Below are 25,400 nucleotides of genomic sequence, written 5' to 3' on the forward strand. Positions count from 1 at the left end.
CAGCAGGCACAGCTGTGCCACCCTGCCCTGGGCCAGGCAGGAGATGAACCCCTTGGCCACAGCCCCCTGGGGACAGGTCACCTGCTGCACGTGGGGAAAAACAGATTAAAAAAAGGAATTTTCAGCCCAGAAGAAAATTTCTGGGAAGAAACACAAAGGCTGCTGGAGTGAGGAGCACGTGTCAAACAGGAGCCCAGCCCCAAACAGGAGCCCAACCCCAAACAGGAGCCCAGCCCCAAACAGGAGCCCAGCCCTCTCCCCACCTGCTCAGCCCTTTCCTTGCCCCCTCAGCACCATCAAAGGAGCAGATCTGGTTTTTATTGACCCTTTATTTCTTTCTAAGTGCTCAAAGCACAAAGCTCTGGCAGAATCCTTCAGCAAGGACTGCATCCAGGGCAGGCTGGGGGACAGGAGGCTCATTGGGAGCTCCCTGAAGGATGTTTGAGCTGGTGGGAAGCATCAGGAATATCCTTCAGCCTCTGTTTCTGCCTTAACAGGTGGGTTGATTTGCATTCTGTGCATCCCAGTCAGGGGAAGCAAAGGGATTTTCTGGGCTGTTTATTAACCCTCCAGCCCCAGCACTGCCCTGAAATGGTAAAAACCTGTGGCACTTGGAGATCTGGTTTAGTGGGATCAGTGGCATTCAGTGGAAGGTTGGGCTTGATGATCCTGAAGGTCTTTTCCAACTTTCATTATTCCCTGATTTCTTTCCAATGCAGTGCTTGGTAGATCCCAGCTGAGGAAAACCTGGAGTATCCCTGCCCTTACAACCAAACAATTACTCAGAGCAAGGCCATTCTTCAGCAGAGGATTTTTAAATATGAGGATTTAAATAGGAGGATTTTTAATGGATTTTTTTTTTTAAATATGAGGATTTTAAAAAGCTGAGCTTTGTGCCCAACTCTTTCCCATCCCATTGTACCTTCAAGGGAGGATGCTGAGAAATTGTTGGCACCACCAAGTCCTCCAAGGTACAGAGGCACAGCGAGGACTTCAGGGACAAGCATCCTTGTGGATGATATATGTGGTGTTACCTCTGATTTATTTATATCCCTCAGAAAAACTCTGGAGGAAACACAATTGCCCTCTCAATACTGAGGCATCCTCCCAATAAAACATTTCACTGGAGCAGGAGGAGATTTAAGGAGGGGAATACTCAGACTCCTTAATGTGCTGCAGTCGAGTGGCTCCCCTGGGCTGCTCCCCCAGGCTTTGGGGACAGGGACATTCCCTCCCCCAAACAAAATGCTTTTCTTCCACGAGGCACAAACCTGTGGTTGTGATGGAAGTGCTGGATTTTGGATAAGAGGAGCTCCTGGGGCTCTAAACTCATCCTGATCCTCTGTTTGCCCCAAGCAGAGGTTGTGGGAGAGCAGCAGCTCTTCAAAATCAGGAGGAAAATAACCCCCAAAATAAAATTGATAAAGGCAATAGAAAACATCTCTTTTAATCCCTTTGCCAAAGCCTCATCCTCCCCTCAATCCTTCCATGCTCCTGCTTAGGCTATAAACAAGGCAATATTATTTAAGCCATAGCACCCTGTGGGTTTATATATATTATATATGTCAGAGCTGCCTCACTGTTTCTCCAGAGCCTCTGTCTTTAGCTGGCTCTGGGTGGCTGTTGTTTTGTGTCTGATGGTCCCTGCACATCCAGAACAGAAAACTCTCCCATTTCCAGGTGTCCTCAGAGCACCTCCTGACCTGGCACTGCAGCTCCCCTGCCCTTGGGGGACACGTGGGGTTTAAGCTCCACATTTTGGCATTTAAAGTCTCCAGCAAATGCTTGGGGCAGAGTCCAGGCACATAAAAAGCAGCCATGATGTGAGGGACAGCAGAATTTATCCACATTTATCTGACACAGACACTCTGCAAAGAGAAATGTGTGTTCTCTGAACAGAAGGGTTTTGCAGGACCTCCCTGACTCCAGCCCCATTTCCAGCAAACTTCAGGCTATGCTTTATTCCAAGTGCTCTGAAACATCTGAAGGTGACACAAAACAGGGCTGTAACTCTGGGAAAACACAGTATTTTGTCCAATTCACAGACAGCTTGGAAGAAAAACACCTCAGGTGAAGTGATTTTGTGGTGGCTGCACCATCCTGTTGGGTCCAAAAGGAACCGGCTCCCTCCAGTTCTGAGCGTGTCTTTTACGTGACATTTTTAAAAGGCCAAAATATTTCATCTCAGGACTGTAGAGGTTTCATTTGGGGAATAGAATTTCATGTGGGTGAGTCACTGTGGCTTCCTGATATCCCCTGGAGCAGGGGCTGGAGTGGGGTTGATCCATGTCCTACCCCAAAGCTGCTCCATTGGACACACTGAGGGCATGTGGAGCCACTTTCTCTGGTCTCAGGGAAGGGTCTGAGGCTATTTTTTTTGGGGGGGAAGGACTATTGACTGCCATGAATTTGCTAAAAACCTCAGTGCCACAGAGTCACCATCGTTACCAAAGGAAGGCTCAGCCAAAGCTCGTTACCAGCTGAGATGTAATAAGTGCAATATTACAGCTTTAAACCTTCTGGTTTATTGCAAACAGGCTTTCCTAGAAATCCTTCATCCAGAAATAACAGCTAACCAGGAATAGAAATGCTTCTCACTGGAGGCTTGGGAAAGATTCTGTCTCCTGGGGTTTAGATCCATTAAAGGAAGGGTTTTCATCACTTTAGCACCTGAAGAGCTGCTCTTCCAACACCATCACAGAATCCCAGGATGGTTTGGGTTGGGAGGGACCTTAAAGTCCACCCAGTTCCACCCCCTGCCATGGGCAGGGACACCTTCCACTAGCCCAGGTTGCTCCAACCCATCCAACCTGGCCTTGGACACTTCCAGGGATCCAGGGGCAGCCACAGCTTCTCTGGGCAACCTGTGCCAGGGCCTCCCCACCCTCCCAGCCAACAATTCCTTCCCAATATCCCATCTATCCCTGCCTTGTGTCAGTGGGAAGCCATTCCCTCTTGTCCTGATACTCCATGCCCTTATAAAATTTCCTCTCCCAGAGACTTTCTATGACTGTTTTTGGGACATCAGCAACAAGCCTAAAAACATGTGATTAAAAGAAAAACAACCCTGGTGTTAAATGAGTATGGACCACCTTATAATTAATTTAAGATTAACGGGGAACAACTGAGTTAAAATTCTGTAACGATAATTAGCAAGCAAATTACAACAAAGGAGAAGGCAGCAACTAAAAGTAATTATAGTGTACATACATTAAGATCCTGCACTGCCTAGAAAATAACCCGTGTGTGCTCTGAGATAACTGCACTGCTTGGAGCAGGGGAACAGCACAGCAGGGCCCCCCCAGCCTGGAGGGGGTTGTGGGGCTCCTCTGGGCTCCTGTTTGTGCTGTTAAATCTGAACCTGAGCAGGGGAGCAGAGCTGAACCAACCAAAAAGGGAACTTCATTAAAGCTGCCAAGTGAATTGTGTAGGGGACGAGGAGGAGAAGATTGGCTTTGCACTCTTCATTCATCACCTCCACTCCTGGGCTCGGGGTGAGTTATGATGTTGGCTTTGCTGTCGTGATTCCACGCTGCCTCCAGGAGGAATCCTGCCTGTTCCAGGTGGGGACAGGCACAGCCAGGAGAGAGGCAGTGGATTTACTGCCCTGGCTCTGCCTTTTTGCTCCTGGTTGGTTCTCAGGCCTTGTGTGTTTGCTGGAGAAAACAAACCAAAAGAAAGACAGTTCTTGTTGTCTCCTGAGTGCTCTGCACAGTTGTGACACTGCTCGTGCTGAGCAGCTCACAAATGTGAGGAGACTTTGTGCAAGGAGGTGAGTTCCTTTAATGGATAATGGAGATGAGAGGATCAGAGAGCCATAGAATCATGGAATGCTTTGGGTTGGTAGAGACCTCAAGGATCAGCCAGTGCCACCCCTGCCATGGGCAGGGACACCCCCCACTAGCCCAGCTTGCTCCAACCCGGCCCCTTTACCTTGGTCTTGTCTTCTGTTCCTCACCCCCCTGGCCCCCATCACACCTCCTGGAATGGTTCCAAGGCTCAGAGCAACTCTGACTGCTCATGTCGAGTGTCATGGCCCTTTCTCAGTGCACCTGGACAGACAGAGAGCTCCTCACTCCTGAAAACACCTCGTCCCTTGAAATTCCTGACAAAGAAGGTTAAACAGCATTTTCAGAAATCTGGTACAAAGGTACTGAGAGGCCAAAGGCATTACCAAGCTATACTAAAACTTATAGTACACATATATATGAAACATATATAATATATAATATAATATATTTTATAAAATATAATATTGTATAGAATAAAATATATAGAATAAAATATATAAAATAAAATATATAAAATGTAATCTATAAAATATAACATATATAATATAATATATTCTATACAAAACATATTATTATATATTACATATTATATACCTCATATATTTTATAGATAATATATTATATATAATGATATATATAATATTATAACATATAATTATATATATAATATATAATATATAATTATATATATGATATATAATATATAATATAATATATATGATAATGTAATATATAATATAATATATTCTGTATAATAATATATATAATATAATATATTCTGTATAATTCATATTGTTATATATAATATATTTTATATATTTTATATATTATATATTATATAAATTTTAAGACATCAAGTTAGACTCACACAAGAGTCTTGAACAAACCCCTTCACCTCTTCTGGCTCTTTCCAGTTGGGAACACCCTGCCTGGGGCTTTCTTCTTCTTCCCAGCTCTCCCCAGCACCCCCTAAAGCAGGGGGGCATCCCTGGGATGTGGGACAGCAGGGAAGGGACACCCAACTCCCCTGGCCCGGGGGGGTAACAGGGCTGTGTCACCTCCTCCCCCTGTCACCCTCACACGGTGCCAAAGCATCAAATTTGGGTTTGCCAACGACACCTTTGGGTGCAGCTGAGCAGAACCAGAGCGCTGACAAACGAGGAAGTGGCTGATGTTCCAGCACAGGTCATTTGTTAGGACAGAATCCTTCCCCCCCCCACCCCCGTGGGGTTTTTTTATACATTCATTTTTTGTTTCAGCATTGCAGGGCTCTGATTCATCGGCTCAGACCACTCGAGGTACAGACAACAGCGAGAGCTGCATTTTAACGAGGGAACAGAGCTGGGTGAGGAGTGGCCTCTCTGCCGAGGTTAATATTGTAAATGCATCTTAAATGTCTAATACATAATCAAACGCCATAAAAATGGAAATGTTATGAGTATTGAAGCCCAGAGAACAAAAATCATTGCTCATTGCTCCTGCCACCAAAGAATTCGTCTGTGGATCCAAGCTGCAAATTCGACTGGAGTCACATTCCTGGAAATATGAGGATGGAGTGACAGAGATGAACGGGCTGTGCCTGCTTTTTCCCTGTTTCAGAACCCTGGGAAGAGCAGGGTGGTCTCACTCCCAGACCCCAAGGGCTTTGCTAACCAAAGGTTGGTGGGTTTGTCCCAGATCCAGGCTGCCTTCTTTCCAGATCCTTGAAGCAGCAGCACCAGCTGCTTCCCTGTCCCTGGAATCACAGAATCCCTGAATGGTTTGGGTTGGAAAGGACCTCAAAGATCACCCAGTGCCACCCCCTGCCACAGGCAGGGAGACCTTCCACCAGCCCAGGTTGCTCCAAATTTATCCAACCTGACCTTGGACACTTCCAGGGATCCAGGGGCAGCCACAGCTTCTCTGGGCAACCTGTGCCAGGGCCTCCCCCCCCTCCCAGCCAACAATTCCTTCCCAATATCCCACCTATCCCTGCCCTCTGGCAGTAGGAAGCCATTCCCTCTTGTCCTGCCCCTCCAGGCCCTTGTCCAAAGTCCCTCCAGCTCTCCTGGAGCCCCTTTAGGCACTGGAAGGCTCCAAACCCAGTCTAGAGCATCCTCCAACTCCGTGGAATCACAGGATCCCAGAATGGTTTGGAATGGAAGGGAACTTAAGGATTATCCCACTCCACCCCCTGCCCTGGGCAGGGACACCTTCCACCAGCCCAGGTTGCTCCAAGCCCCGTCCAGCCTGGCCTTGGACACTTCCAGGGATCCAGGGGCAGCCACAGCTTCTCTGGGCAACCTGTTCCAACATGGGAGAAGGATTTGGGATCCCTGAGGAGCAGCACAGGCCCCAGCAGGAGGCAGGATGGCTGCTGAGTGTCTGACAGGTGATGAGCTCTGGGAGGTGCCAGGCAGAGGATGATGCCCTGCGGGTGCCCGTGTGCTGGAAGGTGCCAGGAGCTGATCCCACCCTTCCCAGGAGAGGTGCAGGTGGGATGATTGGCTTCCAGGCTGATGGGCAGCTGTTCCTGCTGTGCCACCCTCTGATCAGACCCACCAGGTGCTCTCCTGCCCTGGCACAGAGCCAGCAGTGATGGGCAGAGGGTCAGGACGGGCTCTGCTGTCACTGCCAGCAGGGAGGAGTCTCCTCATCCCCAGCCTTTGCCAGCTGAGCTGCCCCAGGGGCTGTGTGGCACCCAAAATGTCCACACCCCACCCACCAAACATCACCTGGGACTGTCAGCCAACAAATCTTGGTCTCAGTCACCCCCCTTGCACTGCTGGGGACACGTTGGGGGATGTCCCCTTGAACCATCTGCTGTATTTGAGCTCAGCAGACCCAAACAAGAGGCTTTTTGTGGCCTGATTTACCAACCAACGGAAGATTTTGGTCGTTCCTCTTCTGCCATCCCATTCCAGGTGTCACCACATCCCAGCCAGGAGTTCTCCTGCTGGTGCTGGGCAGGCAGGATGAGCTGCTGGACCCTGAGGGCCCCCACACTGCCTGATCTCACCCCCTGCAGAAGCACCCGTGGCTCTGCACACCCCTGTGTCTGCACACACGTGTAAATCTGCACACACGTGTAAATCTGCACCCACGTGTAAATCTGCACACCCGTGTAAATCTGCACCCACATGTAAATCTGCACCCCACACACGTGTAAATCTCCACCCCACAGCCCCTCCTGCTCCTCAGCCCAACTTCTGACAGGAGGGACCCTCCCCAGAAGCCCCACCAGGCCCCCAAACCTTAAAGGCAACAGGCCTGGACGTTGTAAAAGTGCTTCTGGAACACAGGATTTTCCACAGTAAGCGGGATTTGGCAATGAAATTCCAAGCCCTGCCAACTGAGGATGTTTGGATTCAGCTTTTTCACTCAAAATGTCATTTATCCAACTAAAGTGGCTTGTAGTGAAGGGCTGGAGCTGACAGCAAGCCCACCCCAAAGCAGCTGATGCAGGCAGCAGCAGAACTCACAGTTGTTCCAGTGCCCCATTTCCCATTTTCAGAGCAGAAAGTTGCAGTCTGAAGTGCTTTTCTATTATTATTATTATTATTTTATTGCAATGACTGTTTGGGAAGGAAAGAAGGTTGATTATCAAAATTGCAACCAAAGACATCAACACTGTCAAAATGTGGTCTTGGGCTTGCTGGGGGCTGGGTTCAGCTGCCTCCTCAGCTGCTTGGAGGGGTCAGTTTTATTACAAATAAAGCTTGGGGGAAGCTCAGCAAACACCAACACCCTGGGAATGACACTTTGTAAATAAAGCAAATAAAGAGAACAACCTGAAGCTGAAGTTTTAAAGGAGACAAGTCCATCTTGACTTATTGTTATTATCCCCTAATAGTTTACACTGCATTATTCCATAATTACTCAGTGAATCACACTGACACTTTCCATGTTGGCTGTTCCAGTGAGTTACTCCCAGGCCTGGCTCTGAAGGCATCATCACTCTTGCTCACAGAGGTGCTGCTCCATGGGTCATGTCTTGCAGTTATCCCACTCCAGGAGAGCACAGAGACACCATTTCCCTGGGTTTAGTAACAGTTTCTCATCTCTGTAAATAATTCCTTGTTAATTATGCTCCCAACCAGCTGGTGCTTATTGTGCAGCCCCATGAATAATAGAAGGGGGAGTAAATCCTTATTTTAATAAGGCCAAGAAACACTTAATTCAACCACTGTGCACTAAATTAAACAAATCTCTTCCAAAGCACCTGTGAGAGGGAGCTGCTCCCCTGCAGGGATTGCTTTGTCACCACCTTTCTTCAGGCCACTGATGCTTTTACTGTGCCCACGTGGACCTTGCTGGTGCCATCTCCATCTCCTCTGCTTTGCTCTGGGGTCCTGCATGTCCTGCATCAGCAGTGGCTGAAACAAAGGGCTGATTCTCTGAGCTGCAGTTTTGTCCTGATGATAAAACTCTGATTTGTAGAGAAATCCCAATTTCTGAGCCTCCCTGTCGCTCACTTTTGAGCCAAACTGGGTTTTGGCACAGGGGGCAGAGGCCACCCGTGGGCACACCATGGCAGGGCAGCACTTGGGATTTATTGCCAGTGCTTTTGTTGCTTGCCAGAGAATATTTTCCCAAGTCCTAGGGATGCTTTGTCCTTGCTGGGTGTGCTTTTTCAAGTGCCAACAGATCTACTTAACCTATGACCCGAGGGAAGGGCTGGAGCTGTGCCAAGGCAGGGTCAGGATGGATATGGGGAGAAGGTTCTTCCCCCAGAGGGTGGTTGGCACTGACCAGGCTCCCCAGGGCAGTGGGCACGGCCCCAAGGCTGCCAGAGCTCCAGGAGGGTTTGGACAATGCTCTGAGGGACAGGGTGGGATTGTTGGAGTGTCCTGGGCAGGGACAAACCTGAGTCAGTGAGTGCCAGGGCTGGTGCCACCGGTGGCACACAGACTGTGACAGGCAGGGCCTGTTGCCACAGGGCAAGGGGGGATGGTTTTAAACTGAAGGAGGGTCAATGTGGATCAATATAAGGAGGAAGTTTTTTACAGTGAGGGTGGTAAAATGATAAAACACTGGCACAGGTTGCCCAGAGAAGCTGTGGCTGCCCCTGGATCCCTGGAAGTGTCCAAGGCCAGGTTGGACGGGGCTTGGAGCAACCTGGGCTGGTGGAATGTGTCCCTGCCCATGGCAGGGGTGGGACTGGGTGGGCTTTAAATGTTCCTCCCAACCCAAACTATTCTGTGGGAAGGAGGAAGGTTAAAACTGCTCCTCACAAGAGGAGGGAAATGTTGCTGCCCATGGAAGTGACTCAGGAAGCCAAATCCTCCGAAAACTCCTTCTTCTGACCCCAGGGCACTGCTGGGGGTCCCAGTCTGGAACTGGAGCTGGCTGTTAACACCACAACCAGCTTAAAATTAACTCCTGATTTCCCCCTGCATGGCTCATCCCCCTTTCCCAGGGAGCTCTGTCTGCTCCCAGGCAGGGAAGGGATCCCACTGAGCAATTTTGGGTCCCGTTTCTGCATCCCCTCCCCACTCGACCCCACTGCCCAAACCAGTTCCCAGCTCTGTGACAGCAGCACCACCATCTCTAACGTGATGCCACTCTGTGAGTCTGCAGCCTGTTTCATCAGAGCTCAGAACCCAGTGCAGGGTGTGAAATGACTCACTTTCAAACGAGATGAAACATTTGGGTATTTATTTGATCTCACTCTTTCATTTCCCGGTGACAGAGCAGCCCCTCTTCCCTTTGTGGATTGGGAAATCCTAATCCAGCCCATGCCAGTCCTGTTTCTCAGCAGGGGTTTCTCTCTGATAGCAGCTTGCATGGAAATGTAATGCAGTTACATAAAAGTCAGCGTTTTGGGAGACTTACATCTATTTATTTAAGATGTTTAAACTAGAAAGTACTCGCAGAGATAATGATTATTTATGACCAGGTGTCACACCTTCTTCAAGTACTGAGGGGCTCTATCCAAACACAGGGAAAACATCAGGCAAACAAGGAAATGATAAAGAGCCTGAAAGTAAAGAGGATCTTTGATTTTGATCCGTCCTGTTTCCAGCTCCAGCCTCCTGGGGGGAAGCAACAAACTGCTCCTGGAAGCCACGGACTGAGGGCACACTGAGGGTATCACCAGCACCAGGAGGGGCTCAGGGAGATGCCCTTTGTCCAGGAACCTGCTCATCCCAAATGCCAGCCCCACACACCACCCCCCTCCCCAGAGCTGCTGGTTCTCCCCTGCAAACGGGCTGGAAAAAAGCAACGGGATTGCCCCAAGAGCTGGGTGTGGGTCCTTGGGCAGGGCAAGGAAGGAGGAATTAGAGCTGGGGAATCAAGGAATCAGTGATGGAGAGCCTGTTCCATCCAGAGGTGTCAGTGGCAGGGCCAGGCTTTCAGAGAATCACGGAATCACAGGTGCTTTGGGTTGGAAGGGACTTTAAAAGCCATCCAGTCCCAGGTGGGAGCCACTTCAGGGGGGGAAACCCCTGCCTGGCTCAGCTCAGCTGCATTCCCCGAGGCTTTTGCATCTGCCAACGCAGCCTCCAGCATTCCATGGATTTCCCCAGCCCTCCAGCACGGTACAGGAGCAGTTTTCCAGCAATCCCATCTCATTTCTGAAAGGTTCCTCCCCAGAAAATGCTTAAAGCTGAATGTTCACTGGCCAACCTTTCCCCCCCAGTCGAGCCCAGTCTAACACACTTCAGCAATGGATAAATCTCGTAATCAGGCCTGGATTGTTTTCCTAACAAACAGGGGGATTTGCTCAGACTGTCACCCTTAAGGCAACTGGTGTTTGTAAGACAACCAGGAGATTATAATTACACAAACAAGCCCAAGGTGTGTACACAGACCTGCCTCAGAGGAGGAATCTGGGGTGGATGTGTCAGGATATCTGGATACAGAAGCCCAGAGTTCTTCTGGTCACTGATTCAGCCCCTTTGCTACTCCCTGGAGCAGCTCTGGACCACCTGAGTGGTCAGGGGAGTGCTCACCTGAGTTCCACCCCCCAGTTCATGGGGGTGCTTTAGGTTTGCACCAGCAAGGAGAGAACCAACCCACAGGCAAAGGAACGGCTGGAGCTGTGCCAGGGGGGGTCAGCTTGGATCTCAGGGAAAGGTTCCTCCTGGTGGTCCTGCCCATGGCAGGGGGTGGCACTGGATGGTCTCCAAGGTCCCTTCCCACCCAGTGATTCCATGATTTGTAACCCCCAGACTTGCTGAGGTGCTGGAAGGTGCCCAGGAGGTGGATGGTCCCCCAGCACTGATTTGCAGCCCAAAAGCTGGGGGTCTGCACAAAGACCTCGTGGAGCCCAATTCCAGCTGTCCCAGGCTGAGCTTTCCCCGCACCAGAAAAACACCACTTTTCCCCTTAAGTTGGCTCTGACATCAATATTTTAAATTCTTCCTTCTATTTCTGAGGTCAGCATCGGGTGTTTGCAATTATCACAAAGAAGCACCACATTACTTCATCCGGAAAAAGCAGAAGCAAATAAATTGGAAATACTGATTATTTGTCTTGTGCAATTACCCTGAGAACTGTTCCCTGGGGACTCACTGCATGATGTGATGTCAATGAACGTGAGAAAAGAAATTCTATTGTCATGAAAAACACCCACCACGAGGAAGATACTCAAGGGTTTTTAGTGTCCATGTGGAAATGTCTCCTCTGAGTCCCTTCTCACCCCTCTCAGACACGTGATAAACCTGCTGGGTCACTATTTCCAGAGGCTAAACAGGGAATATTGGAGGACACTGCACCAAATATTTAGGAAAATAAACAGTCCTGCTTTTCCTCTGTTTTGTGGAAGGTTTGGGGAGGGTTTGTGGAGTGTGATACACGAACTGGCAGATTCCCAGCTGCTGATTTCCCCCTTATCTGGAGACTCCTGACTGCCCTCACTTCTCATGGCACCGAGGAATTGATTGTGGTAAAGCAAAGAGAGAAGCTTGGGAGGTGTCCATTGCCCAGATTTTAGAGCCTGGGACATTGGCATGGGAGTAAATCCTTCCTCAGAGCATCTTGTTTACAAGATTAGTGAGAAAATTAAAAAAAAAAAACCAAAAAAAACCAACGGAGAAGTTGTTAAAACAACTCAAATTCTTGCAGATATAAAGGAGAAAGAGGAGGGGACGGCCCAAAACGGGGCTGCAGAGAGCAGAAAGTGCTTGGGAGGTGCATTTCCAATCAAGCTTTCCCAGTTCTCCCCGGAGGTTTTCCACCTGTTGTTTTAAAATATCAACTCAGAGACAAAACAGTTTTGAGAAGGAAAAAAAAAAAACCCTGGATGTGCCATCGGAGGGAATCATCCAGTGCATTAACCAGGGGAGCACTAAAGCACCACCCAGCCACATCCAGCCACTGGAAAAGTGGGAGAGACTGGGAGGGAGGCATCAGGAATATAAATTTCTGCAATATTTGGGGGGAAAAAATATAAAGGAAAAGGGGAAATTTCAACTTTTTGCTTTTTATACCCGGAGCAAACCCAATTCCCTCGGAGGGGAAAGGGAATCAATTGAAACATTCCTAAAACCACCGAGGATATTCCTTCAGGGAATGTCTCTTCAGGAAAACTCATTCTGACAACATCTGTCTTTGTGTCAAGGCAGAGTCAGTCCAGATGTCCCTCCTGGAGGAATCTTCTTTCTGCTGCAGTTTCATTCCTTCAGGGGTTTTTCCATCTAAGAGCTTCCTTGGTTTTGCCTTCCCATGGGATTATATTAAAGAAGAAAGAAGGTATTTTTAATAACAATAATAGAAAAAATTAGTTGTCAGCCATCCCGTTTCTCATTCCTGGAAAAAGGTGCTGAAACTCCCTTGATGTTCAGAGGAGGGACCCAAACTTCCTCTGCTGAGCAGGAGCAGAATCCAGCCCTAAACATTCCAAGTTTCCCAGTGTCGGTTGGGTTTGGTTTGGGGTTTTTTGTGGGGTTTTTTTTTCCCTTTTCCTTTAAATCAATGTCATTTAAAATTACATAACTGCAAAAAAGCATCTGAAAAACTTAAGGATGGTGCTTCTATTTTATCAAACCTTTTCTCCATTAATCTTCCCACACAACTGCTGTCACCCATTAGCCTGCCAAAGGAATGGGAGCTGGATCCTCTCTGCTTGGCAGCTCAGCAGGTGGCACTTACCTGCCCTGCCAGCCTGCCCTGCTCAGCCCCATCCCTCTGGATACTCATTCCCTGGGCCAAGGACAATGGGAAGATTAGTGAGGACAGACCTTTAGCACCAACCCAGTGGCCTCTAGTCCTGGCCAAACCATAGAAAGAAGGTAAACCTCCCCCCCAAAAATTTTCCTGCATGGTCACCTGGGATTCCCACAGCTGGGAATTGCCTCAGTGAACCTGGGCTGAAATATCTGGCAATAATCCCACTGGATCTGCAAGGAACTGCAGCAGCTTTGGGGCTGTCAGATTTGATCCTTTGAAATAGTTTTTGACAGGAATTCAAGTTTCTTTTGATGGAGAGGGGGAGGTTTTTTTCTCTTGTGCAGAAAGGGGCTGTTTCCCTCGGGAAATGTCACTGCAACCCCCCCGGGATCTGCACAGCCCTGGAGCCTCCACGAGCCTCAGGAACGTGCCAGGAGCAGAGTCAGGTCAAAGCTGTTTGTCAGAGAACAGCCCTCTTTATGCTTCCAGCCACATCCCTCAGGTACTCCAGTGGTTTTTATAATAATTGCATTTATTGATTCCCTGCAATGTGACCCCTGAGCTCGGCGGGAGCACACGGAGCCAGAGCAGCACGAGGCAGGGCTGGGGACGTGAGACTTGGACCTTCCCAAACCTGCCTGTGCCTCTGTCCTGGCCTCACAACACCCATCTCCAGGTGACCCTTTGTGCTGTCACCTCCAAAACCTGCTCTTCCATCCCTGGAAGTGCCCAAGGCCAGGCTGGATGGGGCTTGGAGCAACCTGGGCTGGTGGAAGGTGTCCCTGCCCAGGGCAGGGGTGGAGTGGGATAATCCTTAAGTTCCCTTCCATTCCAAACCATTCTGGGATCTTGTGATTCCACGGAGTTGGAGGATGCTCTAGGCTGGGTTTGGAGCCTTCCAGTGCCTAAAGGGGCTCCAGGAGAGCTGGAGGGACTTTGGACAAGGGCCTGGAGGGGCAGGACAAGGGGGAATAGCTTCCCACTGCCAGAGGGCAGGGTTAGATGGGATATTGGGAAGGAATTGTTGACTGGAAGGGTGGGGAGGCCCTGGCACAGGTTGCCCAGAGAAGCTGGGGCTGCCCCTGGATCCCTGGAAGTGTCCAAGGTCAGGTTGGATAAATTTGGAGCAACCTGGGCTGGTGGAAGGTGTCTCTGGCCATGGCAGGGCGTGGCACTGGGTGATCTTTGAGGTCCCTTCCAACCCAAACCATTCAGGGATTCTGTGATTCCAGGCACAGGGAAGCAGCTGGTGCTGCTGCTTCAAGGATCTGGAAAGAAGGCAGCCTGGATCTGGGACAAACCCACCAACCTTTGGTTAGCAAAGCCCGTGGGGTCTGGGAGTGAGACCACCCTGCTCTTCCCAGGGTTCTGACACATGGAAGAAGCAGGCACAGCCCGTTCATCTCTGTCACCCCATCCTGATATTTCCAGGAATGTGACTCCAGGCGAGTCTGCAGCTTGGATTCACAGAGGGGGTGGCACTGGATGGGCTTTAAGGTCCCTTCCCATTCCATGATTTTCTTATAACCCCCTGCCAGAGCAGCAGGGATTTCCCTCCCTCTCCCCTGCCCGGCTCCTGAGCCATATTTCACCCTGACTGAGCTCAAACTTTGCCTCTGGCCAAGCACTGGGGCCACCAAGGGATGGAGGGGAGGCTCCTGCTCAGCCCTGCCAGCAGGATGGTGGCCACAGGGCCACCAAAATCCATGGAGAGCCCTGGAGCAGGAGGCAGGTTGTCCCCAAGTCCCCCTTGTGTCCAGGGTATCAGAGGGACAAGATGCCCCAATGTGGAATGAAAGCAACTTTTCCTGCTAGGAAAAGCCTGGGAGAACTTTGCTTTTTCATTTGCTCCAAAGGATTCACGTTAAAATCACTTCTTGCCAAACCCAGAGGTGCTTTCATTGGTTTCATTGCCTCTCCTCTTTTCTTCAGCCCTGAAATGGAAAACAGGAAAAAGAAAAAAAAAAAAAAAGGAGATAATTGGGAAGATGCCAATTGAGAAGTTTAAAATAGATTTAAATCCTTCCTCTCCTCTACCTGCAGGAGAAATATATATATATAAACACACATACATGCATACATCTATCTATATATATATTTATGTATTACCATTTTGTTCCTTTAAGGAAAGGCAGTGAATAATGGTGCTGTCAGGAAATGCCAGTTTAACAAGACTCTGCTAATTAGGGGACACAGGACAGCCCTGCCATGTGTGGCCTTGCACAGGACCCCGGAAAATCTAATTCCAAATCTATGTCAAGCCTGTGGATCAACCACACATCTCAGAGTCCCCACCAAAATCTGGGATGAGGGAGGATTAAATCCTTTCAGATGGGAGGGGATGGGGGAGTCCCACAAGTGTGGCAAAGGTGACCCCTCTGTGGGGTCCCAACCCCAGCTGAGATCTGGCTTCTCCTAAAATCCTCCTAATTAATCCTCAGCATCCTCCTGCATAATCCCACAAAATCCCACGTTTATTTGCTTTCCCCACGCTGTGAATCTCAGCCTAATCCCCAAAAGAGCAGCCACATCTTTACTCACTTGGCCATTTATTTGATCTCTCCCAGGTTTGTTTCTGTTGCACACACACGAGGCACAGGAAAGGAGATGTCAAAAGTTTCCCTATTTGTGGAGCTGGAAGCAGAGTTGTAAAATGCAAAGGTTTTTACTACTCTGCTGCTGTTTGGATAAAGGGGGCAGATTAAGGAATACCCACATATGTGCCTTCAGGATTTTGTTATGGATCAAGTATTTCACCTCCCCACACTGAGAACTCACGGCCCCAAAAGACTTCAGACCCCCCAAAAATCCCTCTAACAGCTGCAGTGCAGGGCTGTACCTGGGAGGGTTCTGCTCTGAGAATCCTCAAATAATTTGGAGAATTTCACAGCTGGCAGCTTAATACATGGAAAATCCCCTTTGGGATAAAGGGTGTTGGAATGAAGGTGATGTTTGGGGGGTGGCAGCAGCCTGTGGGTTCCCCAAAGCTGCTCTGGGGTCACACAGAGGGTGGGTTGTCACATACTCTGGGATTTGAGGCAGCAGTGACAGAGTGGTGGCTTCCATGGAAACCCCGAATTCCAAGTGGTTTGTGGCTTTCTCATCCCTTGGGAGCTCCAGTGGGAATTTGTTGGGCAAAGCAGGGAATTATTCTGGAAGGATTGGGGTTTGCAGAACATGTTTTTGGCTCATTTCATCACATCTGGCCCCCCTGGGGGGGTCACTGGGTACTGGTGCCCAGGGCACAGGCTGCCCTGTCTGCCAGCTGTGCCCAGCTGTGCCCAGCCTCTGCTTTCTCCACCAGTATTCCCAGTGGCACCAGGGATCATTCCAGGCAGGAATTGGGGGATTTGAACCTCTGGGGACTTGAACCTCTCATCTGGGGACAAGTGGCCTTTCAGCATCTGTCCCCTGTTCTCCTTGCTTTGAGTTCCTGAGAGCTGGAAATCAATAACTTTGTTTTCAAGGGGCTTTGAAAGCACGAGAAAAACCCAAACCACTGGAAGGTAGAAATGTGATCCCAGGATGCTGGAATGGTTTGGGTTGGAAGGGACCTAAAGCTCATCCAGTGCCACCCCCTGCCATGGGCAGGGACACCTTCCCCCAGCCCAGGTTGCTCCAGGGATCCTGCACTCTTTGAGCCCATCCCTGTAATTCCACCTCCTGATTTTAGTCCCTTACAGGATGAATTAAATAATAATAACAAAAGGGTCCAGCAGAACAAAGTATTATGATTTATTTTCCAGGGGGTTTAAAGCTTTCATTTAATGCTTTTTGTCTTTACCTGAGTTGATGTTTGAAGTGAAAATGAAGTTTCAAAAGAAGGCAATGCTTTTGGGGAGGAAACCTTCCCAGTATTTGTCTTTCCTTCACCTTTCAGGGGCACACAGGTTATGTTTTGGGGGGAGGGGAAATGACAGAACTCACCCAAAATAATTCACTGGATTTCTCACCTACTGTTTGATTTCCATCCAGAATCCATTCTCCAACAGAAGGAGTAAACTCACACAGCCCAAGGGATAATTTTAGAAGTGACTTGTTGATTAATTAGCAATATTTATTGACAGCAGCTCTGTTATTTCTTCCAAGTATTAAGCCCAATAAGCTTTTCAGCTGCTCAGGCTGTGTAAAGAATTAAGCAGGACTCTGTTGCAGCAGAGGGTGCACAGGTAATGAGCTGCTTTCTCAAATAACTTAAAAAATGGAGACAATTTCCAAAGGGTGGGTGGCTGGGAAGGGAGAGATTTTCCACCAGCCGATGCCAGCTTGGAATTTTATGGTCAGGTTTGGTCTGCTTTGTCTTCGTGGTGAAGCTTTTGGATTTTAGCTCAAGGTGAAGATGGTCTTGGCCATCCCACTCCTATTTCCCATCAGCTGGTTTTCTTTAATTAAGATTTATTAGAATAAATCAGGTGGGGAGATTGGAGCAGATAATTTGGAGTGGGAGCATTTAAGGGGAAAAAGCGGTTTTTTGTACAAACCTGATGTCCTTTCCTTTACAATCCCCTTTTGCCAGGCTACTCCCACCCCAGAAAAATGAGCGAAAAACCCCTTAAAGAAGGGGAAGAGCCGAAAATAAGCAAGTGGACACAGTCCAGGGCTGAGCTGGGTTTCTCTAGCCAGGCACAATCCATAGTCCTGGCACTGCCAGAGAACCTGGCACCACCCGGGACCGTCTGTGCCGCGAGGTAACGAGTTTGTGGAGGAGGGAATATTTGAGGACGTTTCTAGCCAGGCACCTTTTATTTCCTTGGTTTGTGGCGATATATCACGGGTGTGACAGTCTCGGACCGCCTCGTGGTGAAGCGGTTTTGGGATGTTTGTTATCCTGAGAGCGAGCCAAGGGGAAAAACTCCCACTGGTTTCAACAGGCGGCAGGAAAAGAAAAAAAAAAAAATAAAGCTGAGGTGGCTCGGAAAGGAGGGGGAGAGAGTGAATGGGAGCGACCAGAGATCGCGTTGGAATGGATATTGGAACTTCTGCCCTTTCCCCGTTCGCTTTACAAAAGGTCACGGCCGTGCCTGGGGGTTGGAAAGGTTTTGATGTTTATTAGCGGCGCTAAGAAATGGGAAAAGCCCCGCCGGGTGTAGATACGAGCACTGCAAAGCAGCGAAGTTATCTGAGGGCGTAAAGCTGAGCCCGCATCGAGTTCGTGCAAATCGCTGCTGCCACCACCCCTATATCTGCAGGGCACAAGCTCAGGCCCCTCAATCCCGTTTTTCCCCATGATCCCAGAGCCAGGAGCAGGATTTTGGGGACGGCTTGCCACCAAGTCAGGGTTTGCTGCACGTTTTGCAGCTTTGCCACAATAAAAAAAAAGCAACTCTCCGGGAGAGGCTGGAGATAACCAGGCTGGAACAACTCCATCTATTGGGTAAAAATATACGGCTCGAAATGCACATGGAAAACGAATTCAGAGGGAAAGGAAAAAAAATCAGAGGGGATTCAAAGCAGTTACCGGCACTTACAGCTTAATTGGACACAATTAGAGGAATGTTTCTTGCTACTGTTTGAAAGCAAAATGAAGGTAAAGGCAGCGGCTTCCAGAGAGCCGAGCTGAGCAAACCCGGGGAGATGCCAGCCTATATCCCAAGTTATTCCCTCTCGCAAGGTGTTGGGGAAAAGGGGCTTTTTTTGAGTGTCCGATGCAGGGCAAAAGGAGCATCTGACCCCAAAGGGCTCTCCAGGCTCGGCGTGAGGTGGGCAAAGGGCAGCGAGAGCCGGGGTCAGGGGGTGATACTTCGCTGAATGCGTTTCTCGCTGATCCCACTCATTTCACGGGAGTGGAGGAGCTCGGAGCAGCTTCGCCACGGAGACCAAAAAGCCAAAAGACCCTCCGCCCCAAGCAATCACCCCCTTCGCCCAGAAAGCAGCGGCTACCCAGAGCAGGCTGCAAAGCTCGCCTGCGTTTCCCGAGGCTTTGCCTGGCTCCGTGATATCATGTTTTCCCCCGGGGATGCTGAAAAGCAGAAAAACAAACTCCTGCTGGAGGAGAGAGGAGGGAGCGGGGAGAGGAGGGGGCGGCGGCGGCTCCGCCGGGGGATAACGCGGGGGTGGAGGAGGAGGAGGAGGAGTAGGGGGGGCTACTCCGGTGAAGCAGCGGCGCGATCGGGGCCGAGCATCCCTCCCTCCTTCCCTCCGCCTCCCGAGCGCGGCTTGTGCCGAGCGGCGGGGCTGCCACCGCGGCCGGGACTGGCACCTCGCAAAGCTTCGCCCCGCTCTTCTTCTTCCACCTCCTCCTCCTCCTCTTCCTCCTCCTCCTCCTCCTCGCCGGCGGAGCGCGGGATGGGAGCGCGGGGCCGGCGGAGCGCGGGGCGGGCGGGCGCGGGCCGGGGGTAGGTCCCGCATCGGGCGACACCGGGCGCGAAGAGGGGAAGGGGGGGGTTTGTCCCGCAGCGAGCGGGCGCCGGGAAGCCAGAACCGGGGGAAGCGGGCGAGCGGCGGGGAAACCCGCGGGGGGGAACCCGGCGGGCGCGGAGCATCCCGGTGCGGGCGGGGCGCGGCGCCGCAGCATGTGAGCGGCGCGGGCGGGCACGGCCCGGGGGGGGAAGGCAGGCAGGCAGGCAGGCAGGCAGGCAGGCAGGCGAGGCGGGCGGGCAGGCGCGGGCGGATCGCGGCGGGGGCCGCCCCGCTGCCCCCCGCGGGGGTGCGGGAGGCGGCGGGGCCCGGCATGCCGCGCTGCCGGAACTGCTGCTCGGTGGCGGGGCCGCGGGCGCTGCCGCCCCCGCCGCTCGGGGCCGCGGGCGGGGGGGGCGCGGGGATGGCGCGGCGGCGCTGAGCCCCCGGCGGCGGGGAGCGCCCATGGCGCGGGGGCGCGGGGCGCCGGCGCTGCGCACTCGGCTGCACGGGCTGCGGCACATGTGCTCGGGGCGGGCGGCGCCGGCGCGCCGGGCTCTCTGGGTGCTCGCCTTCTGCACGGCGCTCGGCTTGCTGCTGGCCTGGTCCTCCGACCGCCTGCTGCACTGGCTCGCCTTCCCCTCGCACACCCGCGTGCGCACCGAGTGGAGCCGCCAGCTGCCCTTCCCCGCCGTCACCCTCTGCAACAACAACCCGCTGCGCTTCCCCCGCCTCTCCAAGGGGGATTTGTACTACGCGGGGCACTGGCTGGGGCTGCTGCTGCCCAACCGCACCGCCCGCCCGCTGCTCACCGAGCTGCTGCGCGGCGACGAGGCGCGGCTCCGCTGGTTCGCCAAGCTCGCCGATTTCCGCCTCTTTCTGCCGCCCCGGCACTACGAGGGCATCAGCGCCGAGTTCATGGACCGCCTGGGCCACCAGCTGGAGGACATGCTGCTCTCCTGCAAGTACCGCGGCGAGCTCTGCGGGCCGCACAACTTCTCCGCGGTGAGTGCGCGCGGGGAGCCCCCGGTTCCTCTCGGTCCGGGCACCCCCCCATTCATTCCGTCTGGTGACCCTGGTTCCTCTCGCTCCGGGTCCGTGTCCCCCCCCATCCCCGCGTCGCTCCCGGCTCGCTGGCCGCGTGTTTTCCCACGGTGCCGCCGCTCGGGGCGTTGCGGGGTCGTGGCGGGTCCCGGGGGGGTCCCGGCAGGTCCCCGCGCGGTCGGGCAGGGCACCCACTGCCCCCGGAGCTCCTCGGACCCCCCTGGGAAGCTCTGCCCGCGGAGCCGTGCCCCTGAACGCTCACTTCTCCTCCGGACCGAAGCTGATGCTCTCTGGTCCAGGAGTGACTCTCCCCGGTCTAAGGGTGACTCTCCCTGGCCGTCAGCGGTGGGTGTGAGGGGCTGGCTGCTCCCTTAGTTTTTAATTAAAAAATTTAAAATTCCGTTGCCATCCCAGCTAGTTCCGCCCCATTTTCCCTGTTGCTCCCAGCATAGTTGCCTCTGGACTTTTCCCACCTCCGGCTGGGAAGCCAAGTTGCCCCAAGTGCGCTCTGGCTGTAGGAGCGGGTCAGACCCAGCACTGGGGTTTGATGGTGTCCGGTTCCTGCTCCTTTTGCTCCCGGTGCATTCCCGGGAGTCGGCTGAGCTGCCCCCTGCGCGGCCGCGCGGGTTGTGCAGCGTGATGTGGTTTGAAATGATGAGTTTTGCTAATTGGAGCTGCCCTTCACCTCCCGCAAGGTGCGTGAGCCCCGGGGCGCCCGGCAGGGACTCGCCCGTGGGATCGACTCCCGTAACTCAGGGCGGTGTTTTACAAACCACGGGGAGTCTCTCAGCTTGGAAAAATTCCCGTAGGGCTGTTGGCGAGCTGCGGTGCGATAAGAGGAGACACCGAATCGCTCTAGGTGAGACTGAAACCAGACTCACTTGAAGGACCTTTTCATTGATAGCAGCCGGGTGTTTATTGTGCTGGAATATTCTGCTCCTCTAATCTCTGCAGATATCCGGGAGAGAGAGGTGTAGGCTGTGATTAAATACTCCTGCTGCTGTTAGTGGTGCTGCTGTCTGTGGGGAGAGATAACCAGTGTGAGCCGGTGCTGCTCCACACGCGGGAGAGGAGCTGAATTCCCTGGGCTGTAAGTGCTGCCGGAGGTGCAGCCTGAAAATCAAACGGAATTGTCTCTTTGGACTTGTCACATCAGCCCAGCTGGCTGCTAAATCGTAAAGGGGAGGAGAGAGAGAGAATCCCTGCGGGATGAAGTGAGCTGCCCGGGAGTGTGGAGTGAGCATATGCTGCTGCAAAGAGGAGCAGAAACGGCACAATTTAAACAACAACAAAAAAAAAAGACAAGTAAAATGGCATATCAAGACAGATCCTCTCTAGCAGGACAAGGCTGTAAACTGGTGGCATAAGGCAATTTGGGAATAATAGGCAGTGGGTGGTGAGTGAAAAGCTGCCTCCCTCTCCCAGTTCCCAGGTACAAGTGTGATGATGTTTGCCAGTCGTCAGCAGGGCCTGCCTGCAGGTTTTATTGAACTCTTCCCTGCAGTGTGCTCCACGTTGTCCCAGGAAACGTAAATCCTGGAGTGCTGTTTTGGAGTGACGTGGGCGAGGGGAGCGGTGCAGGAGTTCAGGGTTGGTGTAACTGGTCACCCCCTGCTCTGCAGCAGCTGTTTTGTGGCCCCAAGGTGGGCTGATGAAGGGGGTCTTCTCCAGCCACCCTGCAGAGGTCCAAGAAGCTGCCTCTGGAGGGTGGGAATGGGGCTGTGTGAGCCCTGAGAGCTTTTTGGGAGCTCACAGCGCTCGGGGACCTCCCCATCCCTCCTGGCACCCCTGGCACAGGGAGTCACTCAGCTGAGGAAAGGGGAAAAATACAGGGGAATTTTCTCCCTCTTCCTCCCATCCCCAGGGTTTTGTGGCCCCAGGGACACACCAGGCTGGAGGGAGATGGGAACCCCTGTGCCAGGAAACAGCTGGATGTGCCCTCCCTGCCCCAGGTTGCTGCATGAAGGGTGAGGGGGGGTTGGTGACAACTCCCTCCATCACAGCACGTCCTCCCTCCTCTCTGCTTTAGAGCAGAAGAGAGTGACCTCTGTGTTGTCCTTGAGTAGAGGCTGAGGAGCTTTTCCACCTGTGAAGCCCTAGCAAAGAGAGGTGTTTCCTGGGGAGATGCTGGGAACAACTTCTCCGGGGTCTGGTGCGTGTCCAGAGAGCTCGTGGTGGTGGGATCTCACTGCCTGGGACGTGTCCTGGGGGATGGAGGTACCAGACCCAGGGTTTGGGGTTTGCTGTGAGGGCTGAGCCTTGGGCAGCCCCATGAATCCCCTTGGGTCTGGGTTCCTTGAAGCTTCTGCTTTTCCTCCCCGAGCTGGGAGGAAATAACACCAAGGAGAGGCAAGAAAATCGTGCAGTTTGAACTGGGCACAGATGTGAAGCGAAACGTGGGAGAAGGATCAAGTGCAAAGGGAATAAGTGATGGTGTAAAGAGTATTTTGCTGCTTTTATATCTGCTCAGATGCTCAAAGAGCATTTTCTGTCTGAAGAGATGAGAGTGAGGTGAGCTTTCAGCACACCAAAAACCCAAACCAGACGTGGTTCTGAGCAAACAAGTCCTTGCTTAGATCTGAAGCAGAAGAAAAGGCTCTGGAGGAGGGAGCTGCTCTCCTTTTATCCCTTCCAACTCTGTTAGTGCATCTCATACAAGAGATTCCCTCTCCTTCTGGCTCATTTAGACCTTTAGGGTATGGTGGGATTTGCCCCTGGGTGACATGAAGAAGAAAAGGGTCACTTGAGAACAAGCCCAGCAAACCCACCACGTGGAGGTGGTGTCACTTTTTTCTTCCTTCATGTGTGTAAATCCAGGGGGAGCACTGACCCGTGGGCTCAGGGCTGCAGGGCTGCAATGATTCAGTGGCTTTTAGCTGATTTATGACTCAGGATTGAATTATTTTCTTGCCTTGGGCAAGGAGGGGTTTGTTGGCTCTGTACAGTGTGGCTTTCCTTATTTCCATAGGCTGGAACTAAAGCTTGGCCTGAGACAGTGGTTATCCCAGAATCATGGAATGGTTGGGGTTGGAAGGGACCTTAAAGCCCATCCAGTGCCACCCCCTGCCATGGGCAGGGACACCTTCCATCAGCCCAGGTTGTTCCAGGCCCCTGAGCACGTTATTCCCTGGTTCCAAGGGCAGGAACCACTCAGCAGTTTGTGCCCTTGAGAAACTTCTTCCAATTTCCGATATAAAACTGTCAGAACTGGGCAGTTTAATGATTAAGGATGGAATTTGCTTTCCCTTGCAGGAATGGCCCCATCTGTCTGTATCTGAGCATCAGGATTAAGTGGACAGTTGCTTTGCTCTGCATCACTTGGATTTGGGTGTTGATTTATTCTGCTGAACTCGTTGTCTCCAAAATATTTATCTTGGTCGCCCTGTCCTTTGCTTATTGATTTCTTTCTCTTTATTATTTTTCATTCTGAGAAAGCCATTAATGCATCCAGCACCTTGGGCTCTGTTAATGGGATGGGATGTTGGGCTAATTATCTCATCCTGATTTAAGAACTCCCCAAATCAAACTTGTCACCTGTGGCTCTGCCTGGGAAGCTGGGAGGGGAGAGAGGGGCTTTGCTGGCAGGGGTGGCAGGTTTTTGGTCTCCCTCCTCAGTGAAACAAGCCCTGCTGAAGGCTCTGCAGTCAGTACCTGGTAGTGCTTTTATTTGCTCCCTAGTTATTGTTTTGTTAAACAACTGTATCTATAAATATTGTATTTATAAATATCGTGTTTATAAATATTGTATTTATACCCCGGACTTCAGGGGTAGCAGTTCCACAGAGACCCGGGTGCTGCTTTGCTGCTTTTTAAAAATATTGCTGAATGTTTGGCTAAAAATATTAGGAATATTCCTCAAATATTCCCCAGGTGGAGGCTGTAATTTTGCTGTTTCCCCACCTTATATCCAGCAGTGTCCAGGGTGAAGCTGACCCCCATCACACTGAATTAATGAGGCATTTCAGCACCGGGTTTGCTGTGACAGCAGATGGAAACTCTTGCCTCCAGCTTGGACAGACCAAAGCTTGGAATGGCTGCAGGCACCTTATTTACCAGCACCAGAAGGAATTGCACAGTAATTTCAGTGTGTGTATGTGTGGGTTTGGTTATTTGGGGATTTTCCTCGCTCGACTGTTTTCCCCAATTCCTTTTTACACCCTTATTCCCTAATATTTTTTATTTTAACCACTTATTTTTAGCACCAGTTCCAAACATAACTCTGGCTCGGTGGCGCTTTTGGAAGGGAAGTGGGTTGTGTTTAATGATGCTGATGTGGGGCTGAAGCTTTAAATATAAATAAAAAATCCCCAAATTGTCCAGCTGCCACCTAAGGGAACTGTGAGCGGAGCCAGTTGGATTCATCCTGGTGCCAATTCCGTGCTCTCCCCACCAGCCTGCAGCAACATGCAGCAATATTGCTAATTTTCTGTTCATGGCAAAGAATCTGAGCAGGAATTAGGGCTGAGCTGTGCCAAGTGCTGCCTGCTGTGAAAAATGGGCTGGTCCAAAGGAGCTTTTGGGGTGATTTAATGTATTTTGGGGTCAACTGAGGGTGGATATTCTTGTTTCCCTGCAGGGGTTGTTGTTGAGGTGATTTGGGGAGCAGTTGGGCTGGGGAATGCAAATTGGGATGAGATTGGCACCGAGTTGCTGGGTCCTGAGTGGGCACGAGGAGGTGGGTGCTGCCCTTGCCCTGCCCAGGCAGGTTGGCTCTGGAGGGTGTTGGAGATCCCAAAGAAATCATGGAGCAAGAAAAGCTGGGCAGCAGCCACAGTCTGGGGCTGTGGGATTCTTCTCTCACCTCGTTTAATTTGGGAACTTGGTGCCTGTGGAGCAGCAGCTCCTTCAGCAGCCGTGCAGGGCTGGATTTGGGAGCCCGAAATGGGATGTGGCTGGAATGTGGTCCCCAAATTCTCTTTATTATTATATTTTTTGGCTGCAGACAGCCTAATTTATGCTGTCTGAGGGGCCTGGTGGACCACATCAGCAGAGCACCAGAGGGAGAATGTCAGCTCAGGGCTGCAGCTGGATGGGAGGAATGTTTGCCATGAGCTTGGAGTGGAGGGATGGGACGGGATCAGCTGAGAGGGGAGGTGGGTGTGGAGCTGGGAGGGAATTCAGGTAGGCTTGGCAGCG

At 51.5% G+C, this 25,400-nt stretch overlaps 1 protein-coding gene across 2 annotated transcripts in view; it reads left to right on the forward strand.

The window, feature by feature from the left end:
* The window catches only part of LOC135402934 (acid-sensing ion channel 2), a 375,830-nt gene that overhangs the window by 275,442 nt on the left and 74,988 nt on the right, over positions 1-25,400 (forward strand). The window contains exon 1 of one of the 2 annotated variants that reach the window (XM_064636494.1): positions 19,671-20,225. The exons of the other annotated variant lie outside the window; for it this stretch is intronic. Within the exon in view, the coding sequence (XP_064492564.1) occupies positions 19,686-20,225 (540 nt within the window). The 5' untranslated portion in view covers positions 19,671-19,685. Of the gene's footprint in view, positions 1-19,670; positions 20,226-25,400 lie in introns of those variants that run through there. 2 annotated transcript variants of the gene reach the window in all.

Source organism: Pseudopipra pipra, chromosome 26 (genome assembly GCF_036250125.1).
Source record: "Pseudopipra pipra isolate bDixPip1 chromosome 26, bDixPip1.hap1, whole genome shotgun sequence".
In the NCBI taxonomy this organism is placed as follows: Eukaryota; Metazoa; Chordata; class Aves; order Passeriformes; family Pipridae; genus Pseudopipra; species Pseudopipra pipra.